The 14,915-nt window shown below is 42.6% G+C and overlaps 2 protein-coding genes across 5 annotated transcripts in view; one reads left to right on the plus strand and one right to left on the minus strand.

The window, feature by feature from the left end:
- The first annotated feature begins 116 nt into the window (after positions 1-116).
- LOC108031326 (origin recognition complex subunit 2) lies at positions 117-2,251 on the plus strand. The gene is made up of 3 exons (XM_017104576.3): positions 117-769; positions 839-1,681; positions 1,738-2,251. The coding sequence occupies exons 1-3, from the start codon at positions 205-207 to the stop codon at positions 2,172-2,174; spliced, it is 1,845 nt and encodes a 614-aa protein (XP_016960065.1). The 5' UTR covers positions 117-204; the 3' UTR covers positions 2,175-2,251.
- An 802-nt stretch (positions 2,252-3,053) lies between these two features.
- LOC108031325 (protein roadkill) overlaps positions 3,054-14,915 on the minus strand; it is a 76,489-nt gene continuing 64,627 nt past the window's right edge. For 3 of the 4 annotated variants that reach the window (XM_044091109.2, XM_017104575.3, XM_017104573.3), the window contains 7 exons: positions 6,097-6,247; positions 5,658-5,779; positions 5,432-5,593; positions 5,074-5,369; positions 4,624-4,802; positions 4,414-4,556; positions 3,054-4,345 (listed from right to left, as the gene is read on the minus strand). In XM_044091109.2, coding sequence (XP_043947044.1) covers positions 4,201-4,345; positions 4,414-4,556; positions 4,624-4,802; positions 5,074-5,369; positions 5,432-5,593; positions 5,658-5,779; positions 6,097-6,174 — 1,125 coding nt within the window. In that variant the 5' untranslated portion in view covers positions 6,175-6,247 and the 3' untranslated portion in view covers positions 3,054-4,200. Of the gene's footprint in view, positions 4,346-4,413; positions 4,557-4,623; positions 4,803-5,073; positions 5,370-5,431; positions 5,594-5,657; positions 5,780-6,096; positions 6,248-6,657; positions 6,888-14,915 lie in introns of those variants that run through there. The other variant, XM_017104574.3, reaches the window with a different exon arrangement.

Below are 14,915 nucleotides of genomic sequence, written 5' to 3' on the forward strand. Positions count from 1 at the left end.
TTATTATACAATTTAGTGATTACAAATTTAATAGCTATTTTTTAGCTATACATTTAGCTAGCGGTCCGAAGCGAGAACTGGTCACACCGCTGCATTGTTATCGATAATTCCCGCCTCTTCAGGGCATTGAGTGATTTTCGCGAAACATTTGTTTACCAGTTGAATATTTAGCAATTTGGACTGCCCAGCGCATTGGCCACCAAGATGAGTGCCAGCAACAAAAGCGGCTACAAGACGCCGCGGAAGCAGAACCTCAAGTCCATCGAAAACCTCACCAATTCCGAGGAGTCCGACGATCTGGATACAGCAATGGTGGAAGATGCGGACGAGCCGCAGTCCAAGGCCACCAGACGCCGCTCCACCCGTCGTCCCAGTCCGACCAAGAAATACCAGGCATACAAGGAGGAAACCCATGGAAAAACGCAAGAGGAGCGCATTGTAGTGAACTATGTGGAGATGTCGGATGAGCAACAGGAGGATCAGGAAGAAGGCGAAGAAAATGCTGAAGAATCGGAGAACGCTGCCCGCCCCACTTCCAAGGACCTCAATCTCATCCAGTCCGAGTATAATGTGGCCGGCACCAGCATGTTTGGGTTCAATACACCTAAGAAGCGCGATGCCATGGCTCTGGCCGCCCTGAATGCCACGCCCCGCACGCCTAAGACCCCGAAAACTCCACGATTGGGGGTCAAGACTCCGGACACCAAGCACAAGAAGTCCACGGATCAGCCAAAGACACCAGCCCATGTGCGCAGCCGTGTCAAGAATCGTGGGTAGTCGTTTCAGGGTTTTCTTTGCACAATTTATTTTAACTAAAGCAACTAACTTACCCTTGCAGACATTGCCAGGATAGTGGCCGACTCGGATGAGGATTTCTCCGCGGAGGAAAGCGACTTCCGACCCAGCGATGAGGACTCCTCCTCCAGCAGCAGTAGCAGCGATGGAGGCAACTCGTCGGAAAACGATGCCGCCGACGATGAGCCCAAGACGCCCAAGGCGCGGAGGGTCATTGTGGTGCCCGTTCTGCCCAAGACACCATCGGCAGCTCGTCTCCGTCAGTCGGCAAGAGCCAAGAAATCGAATGAGTTTGTGCCCGAAAGCGATGGCTACTTCCACTCGCATGCCAGCAGCAAGATCCTCACCTCGGATCACACTTTGGATCGCTTGAAGAATCCCCGCCTGGCCGCCGATCGTGTGTTCAGTTTGCTGTCCGAAATTAAGCTGTCCTCGGAGCACGAGGGATCCATCAATGCCATAATGGAGGAGTACCGTTCATACTTTCCCAAGTGGATGTGCATCCTCAACGAGGGCTTCAACATACTGCTGTACGGCCTGGGCTCCAAGCGGCAGTTGCTGCAGTCATTCCACCAGGAGGTGCTGGAGAAGCAAACTGTGCTGGTGGTGAATGGCTTTTTTCCCAGCCTGACACTGAAGGACGTGCTGGACAGCATCACAAGCGAGATTTTGGATGCGGGCGTCAGTCCTGCCAATCCGCACGAGGCAGTGGACATGATCGAGGAGGAGTTTGCCCTCATACCGGAGACACATTTGTTCCTCATAGTTCACAACTTGGATGGAGCCATGTTGCGCAATGTGAAGGCTCAGGCAATTCTGTCGCGTCTGGCGCGAGTGCCTAACATTCACCTGCTGGCCTCCATTGATCACATTAACACCCCACTGCGTGAGTGCTCCTTAAGCTTTACAATATCCTTACCATTAACCATTCCTATTGTGCAGTTTGGGACCAAGGAAAGCTGAGCAGCTTCAACTTCTCGTGGTGGGACTGCACAACCATGCTGCCGTATACGAATGAAACCGCGTTCGAGAACTCCCTGCTGGTGCAGAACTCCGGCGAACTGGCCCTCTCCTCGATGCGCAGTGTGTTCTCCTCGCTGACCACCAACTCGCGCGGCATCTACATGCTGATTGTGAAGTACCAATTGAAGAACAAGGGCAATGCCACGTACCAGGGCATGCCGTTCCGGGATCTCTACTCGAGCTGCCGCGAAGCGTTCTTGGTCAGCTCCGATCTGGCGCTACGTGCCCAGCTCACCGAGTTCCTCGACCACAAGCTGGTCAAGTCGAAGCGCAGCGTTGATGGCTCCGAGCAGCTTACCATTCCCATCGACGGCGGACTGCTGCAGCAGTTCCTCGAGGAGCAGGAGAAGAAATAGGCCAGCCACGTAATTTTAGAACATATTAATTTATTATCTAATATTGTTAAATACAATTACAATTTCGCTTTTAAAAATGTCGTGTTGCTGTCACTTGTATTGCCCATGAGTGCAGTTTCTTTTCGTTCTTGGTTTGTCAAGTTCTACACATTTAGATTGGCATGCATAAAAGTTGTTGCTTTACTAGATACACATTTTAGATGGCTAGTTTTGTCTTCCACTGATTTCGCTCCTACTGCGAGCAGAGCAACCCAAAACAAAACACCCCAAGTGCTCCTCTTATTCGGGGATGACCACCCCAGATTTAAATACGATCAGATGAGGCGAAATAATAGAGCTAAGCAGGCCGAAATCATACTACTCCCCGGCGGTCATCCCGTGCTCCCGCTTCCATACTCCCCAAAGGCTAATATCGGTTACCTATTACTATACAGACACGCACATACACTGATTAAAGCATTGGACTGGTAACTAGGCAATTGTGCACTCGAAACAAAATGTAATTGCTGCGACTAAGGCTAGTTATTTACACTCTCTTGATAGCAAATCACATGCGAAGTCAATCGGAAGTACACATACCACGGAAATCGTTTGTAGTTTGCTCCTATCAATATTATTTACGTTATGCAAAAATTCTACCCTTTCCTGAATACCTGAATTGTACACACCAAGTTTGCGATCTGCGTTGTCGCATATAAAAATGTAATCTCGTCTGCGCCGTATTTCATTTATTAATAGTTAGATAAATTGTTATCACGTTTACTTTACTCGTACTCTTAACCTTCGTTTGTGGGAACTGCTCGAAATGTTCTGAACCAATCAGAAGAGAAACCACCCACGAGAATCTCCCCTTTACAAAATGAATCGATGCATGAGTGGTTTTGGTTTTTTCAGTTTATCTGCTTACTATACACAAATTGCTACTGTTTGCTTTTATTTCGACAATGTTTTGTTTGTTTTCATAGTTTTGTACAACAAATTAATTACATTTTGCGCTTAAACAAAGAGAAACAGGTTTTTGATTTTAAATACTTAAGAGGAGAAATGGGAAACGATAAAATTAAAGTTAGAGAAGTGAATTCAGCGAGAATATTGAAATATAGAATATAAAGACAGTGGGAACTCCCAGCGGAGAAGAATAGATTTTTACATTCCCCAGTTTCGAAAGGGAGGGCGTGGATTTTGGTGGGTGGGTGCAGTTGAACCTTGAATGCTTTGAAAACTGTTCCGAGTTTACATATACACAATATATAAATCAACTTCATTATCATATCCGTATCATTACTCATTTACTCGTTACTCAGTAGTCATACCATCGAATATACATCACAATCAAAGTGTACGCTTTGTAATTATACGCAGTAATCGGTAATCATAATCGTTATAATTATAATAATAATAATAGTTACGCTTTCTCAGTGAATTTCTTTATTTCTTGTTGTGTTCACGCCTTTGATTTTTTATTTTTACGCTTTACTTTACTTTAAATTTAATTTATTTTATTTTAGTTTTCCGTTTTTGTTTTTTATGCTCTTTTTTTGTTTGTATTATTAATTGTTTTTTGTTTTAATTTTCCTTCTTAATTGCAGCTTTCGTTTTAAGTTGTGTTTTTGTGTGGGACTTAGGACTAAAATTAATTCATAGTTATTACTCGTAAACATATTAATCATAGGTAATATTAAATCAACAAATAAAATACATTTAAAATCAAGTTTATCAAAGTGAATTAAATTACTTGAAATCGAAACAATAAGGGGTACTGCATCTGCATTATCTTCCTGCTGCTGACATAATTTATTGTGTTTGTAGTATTGCCGTATGCTTTCTTGAGGTTGACCGCCAATCGATCGATGAAGTTCTCGTTCTTATTGCAATGGTTGATCCGATTGTTGGCGTTGGTTTCTTGTTCTAATTGTTGTTGTGGTTGCTGTTGCTGTTGCTGGTTGTTGATTGTTGTTGGTGTACGATTTGCTGCTGCTGTTGTAGTTATTATTATTGTTGTTGGATTGGTTGTTGCATTGTTGTTTCAGCTCATTTTCACGCGTTTCCTTGGTGGTCCAATTGGTGGGATTTGTTGTGTTGCGAGCGCACGAAATGCCTCCGCTATCAAATGTGAATGTGTTGTGATCATATTTTGCCACCCGGAGGTTTCCATCACATCGGTGGCATGACTGTAAGTGAGGTAAGCCCTTGGTTAGTTCGCTGGGAACACACTTTAACCTTAATAATAGTAACTTACGTATTTATGAAATCTATCGTTTGTGCTTTCAATTGATCCGCACTGTGGAGATCAGCTAATATTAGTGTTTCGGCTGCTGTTTCTACAGAGAGATTGACGCACAGCGCCTCCTCGCACATCACTTTCAGCTTTTCGAGTGCATACTGTGAATACAATAAAGATATTTCATTATAACCTGGTTGGCAGGGAGGTTCTGTGGGATAGACCTACCTTATCAGCAGCCGCTAGGAGATCATCAGCCATTTTTTCTAGATTGGGCGCCTTGCCCGTGTATATGAATCGCAGCATTTCTTTAAGAACCTCATGATCCACATCGGTTATGGCGACACGATTCAGCTTACGCTCCTCCATCTCATGCTCAAACATGGCCGCAAAGACATCGCTGCGCGCTGTAAATTAAAATACAGAGGTTAATACAATCATAATAGGAGATAAATAAGTAAATACTCAAAAACCATTTTAAATTGTGATTTTTAAGTTCAATCAAATGGTTTAAACTATAAAAAAGTAAGTATGTTTTTCTATTTCATTTTTCACAGATCTTTCTTTTAAGAAATAGTTTAAAGTGCTAAATGCTCTGGTGTTCGATGGAACTTGTTCTGGCAATGGATTTATGGTCTGGCTAGTATTTTTCAAGGTGTTTGTTTATTTATTCCTTACCTGCCAGTATGGCCTTGTGCGCCTGGAACTCTCGACCGCCCACGGAGAGCGTGACGTCGCTGAACTTCTCGTTGTCGAAGAGATTGCCAAGATCCTCGGACAGCTTGCACTCGGGCACTTTGAACTGCACGATGTTGGATTGTCCGGAGATGTTCACGCTGTCCGCCACGACGCTGACCTCGCAGAAGATGGTCAGCTTGTCCTCCGGCAGCAGGCCGTTGGCCTCGTCCAGCAGGAAGTCGCGGCGGATGAACTTCTTGAAGCCCCAATCCTTGCCCTGCACAAATCGGTAAGCTCTGCGGGGGGAAATTTTTATGTATTAGAATCTAAAATGCAATTCCTTTCGGTTTACACCTACCTTTGGGACTCCATGGCTTTGGTTTCCTCGCGCTTGGCATTCAATATGGAAAATTTGAACTTGGCTCTGACTTCTGATTTATTACACGAAACTAACAGTAAATATAACGAAAGGTAATCCTTGCTCTCCTCGTCGAGCCCCTTGGGGTTAACCCGTAAACACCTGTGTAAGCAAAGCCAGCCGCATTTAGTAATGTGTTATATTGTTTTTGAACAATTCCACTCACCATTTCAGTTTGTCATTAGCACCGGCTGAGAATGTGGACGATTTGAGTACTTCACCCATCTCCTCCCGACAAAAACTAAAGTTATTTATGGTCCACATATAACTAAATTTAACCACTTTGACCTGTGGGGTAGAGAGAGGAGAGTGATAGGGTTAATTGAATGCCCTGTAAGTGGTGTAACAAAGTCCGCCGACTCCCCGCACCTGAGCCACTCAACACACCTGTACCTGCCCATTCAGGGCGGAAATGCATTTTCACCGGCTTTACAACAAAGTGGATTCAGTTTACAATTTGTGAAATCCGATCGGTTCGGTTGGGCTCGGCGGCTGGCTCAGATGGTGCGCAAATCCATAGGAATGCCAAAAACCCGCCTAGGGATGTGGAAACCTAATCCGTTCGGGGGACTGCGACCGGGATTGGGATTGGGATCGGGATTTACCTGCGTGTAACACCAGTTCTCGGCGACTGGCGTATTAACTTCCGGCAAGGGCGGCGAGGGTACACGGCTGACCGCCATCGTGCTACTGGATGCGTGCAGGTTCGAGGTGACTCTAGCTGTTTGGCTTGCCTGACATTCGTTCACCGGCAATCTGCAAGGATGTCAGGGAGAAAGAGTCGGGATTAGTTGGGAATACTTAGGAAAATGCATTTTATACAGCTTAAATGAGGCAGAACGTATAATAATCATTGTGTAGATACCAACATACTTAAAACTTTTGTATTTTTTTAGTTCCAATATGATGTAATATTATTTTAAAATTTTTTATAATTTTTATTATATTTTTATTTTAGGTAAAAAGCATAAGGTCAGATAGTGGAACTGTTATACATTTTGTAGTTACTAATAATATATTTTATATTAATGTTTATATTTTAGTGGAAATTCTTGAACCTGTAACAGTTTCATATATTGCCATTTCTAAACCATTATAAACTTATAGATCATTAAGCCATATTTTTAGCTCAAAATGATTTGAGAAGTTCTAGGAACTGGGGTCACCTTGGCTCTTGTATGAGGTCCATGATGCTGCGCTCGAATTCAACTTTGACGAAATTGCTGTCGGAATTCGAGTGCCTGGCCAAAAGATTGAGCAGCTTCAACAGCAGCGAGTTCTCCAGCTTGCCGCCCGTTGAGAAACACACACAAAATCACACAGAGTAGTTATCGAAGACGATTTTCACTTTCCTGACTAATTTATGGATATTCTCTAATTAAAACGAGGGACGAGACACGGACGCAGGAACAAGACGAAACGAAATGCGCCAAAAAGTGCAGCGTTCATAATGGCCGAAGAATTGGATCGTATCGCTCCGTTATTCCGCACAGAAGTCACCGATTAACAGAGAACGAGAGGTTTAGTGCAGATAAAGATAGAGCTTTCGAAGCTCTCAGTAATGCCCTCACGGTCTTTCGAAGAGTATCAAAAAATACAAACGCTAACGTTCAAAAGTATCACAAGGAAAACACAACCGTTGCGCAGGAGCAGCGAGGGAAAACTGACTGATGGACCTGGAAAATCTCGGCAGGCAGGAGGATTTAGGAGCGCTGCAGATGACAACAAACAATGGACCAGGAAAACGCTGGCCAGGAGTGGAAAATTGACAAACAATGGGTCAGCCGCCGAGGGTGAAGGTGAACGTGAGCCGCTCGCTCACCTCATAAAGGTGCAAAATGGTGAGCGGTGTGCGGAGAGAGCGGTGCGGGGGGAGGACGGGCAGGAGCAGAAGGATCTGACGTACAAAAGCAACAATAACAGTCCTTTTCATGCGCGTCCTCAGTCGCGCAGATGCAGATGGAAGACGGCAAATGGCAGAGGAAGCTGCCATCTTACACAGGGAGAAAAAATATCGGAGGAAATGTATACTTATTATACTAATTAAAATTAGTAAAAATAATATAGGAATATTCCTGCAATTGTTAGAAAAGTTTCTATAATCAACTATAATCTCTGAAAATGTTATATTAATTATGATGCAACAAATCATAAATAAATTCTTGGATTTTTAAAGATTTATACATTATTTGTGTTTAAGAAATATTACAAATGAAATATTACAATATTTTAAAAATTGTTTCTTTATGCCATTTTTCATTTCTTAATTTCTTAAACAAAAACACAAGGATAAATCTTTTAAAAACTACAAGTTCATGGTATCATAACATCTATATTATCATATATTAAAACATTCTTAGAGTTTATATAATTATTGATCTTTGATAAAACTAGTTCCCCTCTTTTAATGATTGTGTATCTTAATGTTTGTATTAAGAGTTCTGTTTTATTATAAAATCATTTAATCTAATCATTTCCTTAGATTTTTTTAGTAATTTATTAAATGTTTTTAATATGGCTTCCTCAATGACATAAGTTTCAACAATAGGAGCTTTACTTTCTGCAATCTGAATAGGGTATCCACCAAATGACTTCCAAATCTTGAGGACACCAATTAGCTTCCATTGATTTCCAATTTTTCTCCGTGCACAGCCAAGCGTTGAAAAAGTCGGAAAATCTGTGCAAGGCTGCGCCACACGAGCGATTTACAGCTCAGCTCAGCTCGACAAGGTTGAGATTTTCAAGGTGCTGCCCGTTTCTGCGGCTGCTGGCGATTTGATGGCCATCATCAAATCCAGCTGAAGGACCTTCAATGGGCCTCGTGTGCGTGCGAGAGTGTGTAACTGTGCTGCTGCAAATGAGTGTGAGCCATCAAAAAAAAACCGAAAAGGTTGACGCAGCTCGTCAAGGTGAACAAACCGTAGACCGCGTTTTTAGCACTCGGTAGAGCCGCTTTACTCAATTTTTAGTGAGTGTGCCTTAATGTTAATGACATTGATTTGGCATTGGGCCTCAAGCTCCCCCGCCACTCTCCGTCTTTATCCGAATATGCCTCTCCATGCTCCATGCACCAAGGGCCCAGAGCCCAAAACATTTCTGTTTTGCTATGACATTGAAAGTCATTTGTTTGGCGCCACAAGGCGAATGACAAAATCACACAACTTGGGGCCCAAGAAGGTTGAGCTTGGGAACGAAAATCAGTCAGAACTTCGTAATCGAATAAGGCAGTTAAAGGTGGAAACTACGAGTCATCGGAAATGGTTACAAAACGATATATACAGAAATTATACTTGAAAGAAGGTATTTTTGTAACTTTTGATGGCAATATGCTTATGGGAGATGGTAATAAAAGTCCTGTACCTCTTCCTGGCTTGTAGTATAAACAAAAACACCTTGTAAACACAGACCTGCCTCTCCAAAAAACCATATAGTATTACAATAGTCATAGCTCCGTTTAAAGGATCAATGTAAATAGATTCAAATTGTTTGGCAAACACACACCTCGCTGCAGATCCCATCTCTTGCCAACCTTTTCCCCTAGTCATTCCATTAGTTCTGCTTACTTAGCCACCAGAAACCATTAGTTCTGCTGCAGCACAAACCCACATGCCATGTGAGTGGTCTAAAGGATCTGAGGGCCGAACGAATATCCGCCAGCTGGGATGCGACGAATGCAGTTGGTCATGGATGGAGGGAACAGGAGAAGAATTTCGACACACAGATAGGTAGAGTTCTTCTCCGCGGGGGTTCCTCCATTTGTGTGGGCTCTGCGATCAGAGAGAATGTGAGTTATGACAAATGAAGGGGGAGCACGCGTTGAGGAAATTTAATAAATCGTTTTGGCCAAGGAAAACTGGTTTACTTCGGTCTGGATGGGCAGCTGCTCATTGGGAAAAACGAAAGACTATTGCTTTTCACCAAAAGATACAAAAAAAGGAAAAGTTATATAATTCGCCAGCGACTCGCTTTGGCGCTTTCCACACTTCCGGCAAGTTTTCATTAGCATTTAAATGAAATTTGATAAAGGCACAGACAACAACAATGGGCAATAATAAACGAAACGAACAGCGGCTGAAAATGGTGAAAATTTTTCATTTTTTACAACAAATTATCGCATGGCTTTTCACTTGGCGTTTTCACCAACAACAAAAGCAGCAACAAAGGCTCCTTTCACTCGCCGCCTAAACAACAACAAATGAGCCGAGTTGAGCGGAGTGAAAAAAAAAACGCTTTTCAGTTGTCGCCGTTGTTTTCGAGCCAAAAGGAAACGCTTTTCTTTGCTTTTCTTTTGGCTTTACATAAACGCGGCGCCGCCGTCGCAAAAACACAGATGCAAAGATACATTTTTCTGCTTTTTTGTTTCATCTTTCAGTCGCCAGCGAAGAAGCCGCGGCGGCGGCAGCAATTTAATTTAAATAATGTGAACTTTCATGCCAATGAAAATGATTTCAAAAGAGAAACTCAACGCAGTCCAACTCCCAAAACAAACCCGACAACTTCACTTCCGCTACAAATGCAACGAAAAACAACAGTGATGACACCCACCCACCAAATGGTGGGCTGAGGCACACGAAAAAATAGGGGGTTATGGGTTAAGGCGAGATAGCTATTTCAAGGCTGTAAAAAGTGCCCTTAAAAATGTAGGAATATAGTTGTTATTTTAATAACAACATGTATTTTTTGGAGTAAAAATAATATTAATTTTAGGAATTTAATGTTTAACAAATCTTACTTAGTTTCTTAAAAGGCACCTAAAGAATGTAAAATATTATAAATAAAAAAAAAATAAGTTGCGTTTTAACTTCCCTTACATTTATAGATGAATGCAAACCATTTAATCATACCTATATCATGATTAGCATATGAAAAATAGTAACGATATATATTATAAAAAAGAAAAATAAAACAGGTAATGAAAACCCTTACTAAAGGTTGGAAAAAGAAAGTCATTTATCATATATAAACATAAATAGTTCAAAACCCCTTCTATAATTGTAATGGCTCTTTAACTACTCCAGCTAACTCGAACTCCATAACTAACAAGCTAGTCCCCAATGTTTAGAGTGTGCTAACCACTCACGACAATTCGAATATCTTTCCCCAATCTCCCCGTGGAGTGTCAACAGTTTGACGCATATTAATTTTAAAAACTCCCACGCTCAGCATTTCTTTCTTTGGGTTGCCTCGCTGTGGCTGGGTTGTCTTCGTTTTGGTGGGGTTTCGTTTTGGGTCTTTCACTCAAGAGTCGGTCGTCGGTCGACGGTCGTCGATTCGATGCGTCGTCCATTTGCCTTCGGAGTTGCTTTGTAGTTGGTGTTTCTGCGGAGGGAGAGAAAGCTCCGGCCCCCAGCCTGGCGTCTCGCTCCGTCCCGCTCCGGCGCTGTTGCCCTCGCACTCGCACTCGCACTCGCAGTCTGCAGTTTTGCCTGCACTTTTCGTGAAAGTCGATTCGCAGTAGTCGCCGTTGTTGTTGTTGTTATATAAAGCGTACGAAATCATGTAAGTAGAGTGAAATTTGCCTGCTGCGTTTTTTCTGCGCCGCCTTGTTTGGCCTATGCGATTGTTTTTCGCACTAATGAAAACAATTGAAAGTTGTGGAAATTATGTTTCCATAATTATACCCTTAAACGATGCGAGTTTTCCAATTAATGGATCAATAAACTTTGCAACAAGAGGTGGAAAGTGGAAAAGGGATGCCATGATACCTGCTCCCATTCCGAGAAATCTTCACCGAAAAACCATGTCACCATAGAAACAGCGTCCCATTTTCCACGCATATCTTTAATGTTGTTAATTTTTACATAACTGCTGTTGCTTGCTTTTCGGATTTCAAATGCTAATCAACGTGTGTCACACTTTGTGTGGCCAAAAACTAGGCCGTCACAAGCCAAAACGATTTTGCCACATTTGTTTGTTACTTTTGTTTGGGGATTGCAGCATAAATGAAAGTTTGTGCTTGTGTTAATCACAAATAATGGTTAGGGGAAAACATATTTCGATTACGTAAGAATTGTCGACTGGCAGCATTGAAAATGAGGTGGAACTATTTGGGTGACGGGCGCTGTACATAAAATTAGCATAGGAAGTCTAGCCAAAAGAGGAAATAAAATGGGGAATCATAATGCGATAATGAGAATTATTTTAAAACAAAAGGAACATCGATCTATAGTTCTATTTGGTAGTATAAATATTTTAAGTTTTCATTTAAAGCTACAATAAAATATACATTTTTCTATCTATATTTGATATTACAAACCTAATTCATAAATGAAAGATATATCTTTAAGCACCTTAATAAACTGTATTTATCAAAATATTTCTATTTGAAAGCCAAGTACTAAAAGGTTCCAGTAAGAAGACCATTTTTTTTTAGTGCGCAGGCGCGTAGGCGTTGAAACGCCGACGCCGGCAGCGCAGATGGCAGCGAGTTTCTCCAAAAGCAACAAAACAAACAAACCCGAAGCCGAAGGCACGACTTCAGCCGATCCCGAAGCTCGAAACGAGAGCAAGTTGCTGACGGCGGAACGAGGCTTTATGTAATCGTAAACTCGTTTGGTGACGTAGCGCCAAGCCGAGCTCGAGATCTCTCTTCGCTGCGCTCTCTTAACTTCTCTTAGCCGCCAGCACGTTGTCGTTTTAGCGCGTGGCTTAAAGTACACACAGACACACAGGCACATACGTACATATCGCTTTTTACCAGCTGCTTTGTTGGATAATAAATTTTCACAGGCAAACAAGTTTCGCGGGCCGAGCAGAAACGAAATCAATAAATTAATAATAAACCACATGTTGTGTGCCCAATTTTCATTGAAACGTTTTGGGCCAAACTTTTTAGCTTGTTTGCATTTTGCCGCTTTTACCTCTTTCTCTGCACTTTCTAAACAAATTGTGAGCGGGACGGAGAGAGAGAGAGAGGGCAAATTGGCTTTCATGCGTTTTCACATTTTGTTTTTGTCGTGCTTTCTTTTTTCTTTCTTTTTTTGCTTTTTTGTGGCGCTTTGTTGGGATTTCTACTACTTTTTCTTTGGGCGCAAGCGTCGTGATCTTGTTGGCTTAAAAGATCTTCTTTTTTATTGGCTTAGAAATTCTTGCCTGATTTCTTCGAGAGATCTGTATCTGTTCTAAATAAAATGTGGGTTGAGTGAAAGACCGGGCGAGATTTTCGGTTTACGATTATTGGGTGAAATGTGTTAAACGAAGTGAAAACTCTGGGCCGGCAGTTCAATTACGGATAAAATTTAAAATGTGTTTACATGTTTTTAGTTCAACGGCAGCTATGTTAATGAACATAATTTCACCCATTTTGAAAGTTTAACATTTTAAATAATTTATTAAAACGGGGAGACGGCAAAATTGGAAAGTAGCAGTGCAACACGACACGATCTCTTGATAATTGATGCTTTTTGTGGGGGAAGGACTGGATTTGATTGGTTTAAGCGGAAGCCCGAGTTGCATAATGTTGCAGCAACATGTTGCCGGGCCAGCGAGCAACATGGCCAGCAAAACTGAAAACTCGAGCCCTTTCACAGCGAAAATCAGTCAAGCAAACTTCCCGTCTCTTCCCATTCGAGCAGATAAAACACAAAAACCGCATAGCGAGACCGAAGGGAAGGCCTCCAGACCCTGTACTCGGATTGGGGGTTAAAAACTGGTGCGGAAACGCCTTGCGGAGCGAGATTTGGCTTTAAATATTGTTGTTTAAAAAAATAACCAAAATTGTATGCCTCATAAGTTATATCACTTTGTCGGAACTACTTAAGATAAGTAAATACTTTTTAAAATAATCATTTCTTCTAAAACGCCATTATTTTCCGAGTAATGAAGGCATGTTTTTTCCATGCACACATGTGCATTTAAGTAAGGGCGCCGACGTCAGTCGAAAGCCAGCTGATAAGTCGGCAATCAACGGCCCATGACTCAGATTTGCCAGTCGGCGGCGTCTGGGACAAAGAACATTTTTTGTTCGCAGCACTCGGCGGATTATCGGGCAATTTGCAGCAAGGCCGAAGAAAATGAGCAACAAGTGCACGAATTTCAGAAGCAGAACGCGGCCCTAGTGAAGAGTGAATAATAATAATAGCAATTACTGGCACATGGTCAAAAGCATTAAGAAAGAACCGAGCACGAGCCTCGGTCTCGATTCTGCAGCTCTCTTCTTCAATGACAAAGCAGCAGTTGCTGGCGATGTTGCTGCGGTGCTGTTGCTGCTGTGCTGTTGCTGCTGCTGCTGCAGCTGTTTGCTGACCCCAAATGACAAAGGTTGGCACGCCAGTCGCCCACGCCCATTAATTAACCGAAAATCGAGAGCCCCCCAAACAAAAAGCCATAAAAAAGGTAAAATACAGTGGGGAGAGAGCGAAGAGCCCCATCCCTGCATCGGCGTTTGTGTTTACCAAATTGTTATATTTTCTGTTCATCTTTTTGAGGTTAGGCGAACGCCTTTTGGGGTCACCGTGTGAAAGCAGCAGCAAGAAGGCAGGGAGAGCACGTCGGTGCGAAAGAGAAAGCCTGCGCCCGCGCGAAAGAGACGGCAAGAGACAGGGCTGCCATTAAGGGTGGCTGATGTAGTATACTACACACGGGGAACTTAATTACTTAAGTTCTGTTTATTCGCCCCGGGGAAAGTTACGACATTCTCCGGTTCTCGATGGGGCGGCCAAGTGTGGCATAGTGGAGTGTAACGAGTGTTCAGGGTGATCAATAGAATCAGTAAGCAAATCATCGGGTTCCGCACTGAAGAAACCAATTACTTACGCAAGTAAGGCCATCCGAAAAACCATCTAGGTTACCCCGAGGCTGCCAACTAAAGCCGAGGCGAACCAAAACTACAAGTCATCAAAATTAAATATATACCACCTTATATATAAGCATATGTACGCCACCACTCGCCAAAGCCATCGTCAAAACTTTTACAAAACAAACTCTTGTTTGTTCGGCGGCTCTGTTTGTTGTGGCCGTTACTCAAGGATGTGACAATGGCAACTCGAAGTGCGGCCCAGAACGCAACTAGTTCAGGGTGCCAGAGGTCCTGGGAATTAAACTGGGTCACCAGCACACTCCGGGCCACACATCTCGAGTGGATTCGGGCTCCAATTGGAGGGCTAACGACTGTTGACACTGGCCATTGTGGGCCAGTTTGCGATACCAACCAATTACTTGTTGCTAGGCTAGGCCAATTGGAGAGCTCAGCCGGGGGTTATTGGAAGGGTTCATAGAGAGTGCCTTGACGAAGTCTTTTTAACTTGGTATATGAAGTTATTACAGAGGCATTTGGTATTTTTTTCAAGATCTTCCTTGAAGAACTCTTCATAACTTGCTATATAAAGCTGTTATAAGGGATATTGGTATTCATTTTAAGATCTTCCTTGAAGAACGCTTTGTAACTTGGTGTATGAAGTCATTACAAAGGCATTTGGTATTTCAT

Source organism: Drosophila biarmipes, chromosome 3R (assembly GCF_025231255.1).
Source record: "Drosophila biarmipes strain raj3 chromosome 3R, RU_DBia_V1.1, whole genome shotgun sequence".
NCBI classification, from domain to species: Eukaryota; Metazoa; Arthropoda; class Insecta; order Diptera; family Drosophilidae; genus Drosophila; species Drosophila biarmipes.

Bases quoted from the DNA above. Each gene is read 5' to 3' on its own strand.
- LOC108031326 (XM_017104576.3), top strand. From the start codon at position 205: ATGAGTGCCAGCAACAAAAGCGGCTACAAGACGCCGCGGAAGCAGAAC. The intron at 770-838 runs GTGGGTAGTCGT...TTACCCTTGCAG, and splicing joins GCGCAGCCGTGTCAAGAATC to ACATTGCCAGGATAGTGGCC. The intron at 1,682-1,737 runs GTGAGTGCTCCT...CCTATTGTGCAG, and splicing joins TCACATTAACACCCCACTGC to TTTGGGACCAAGGAAAGCTG.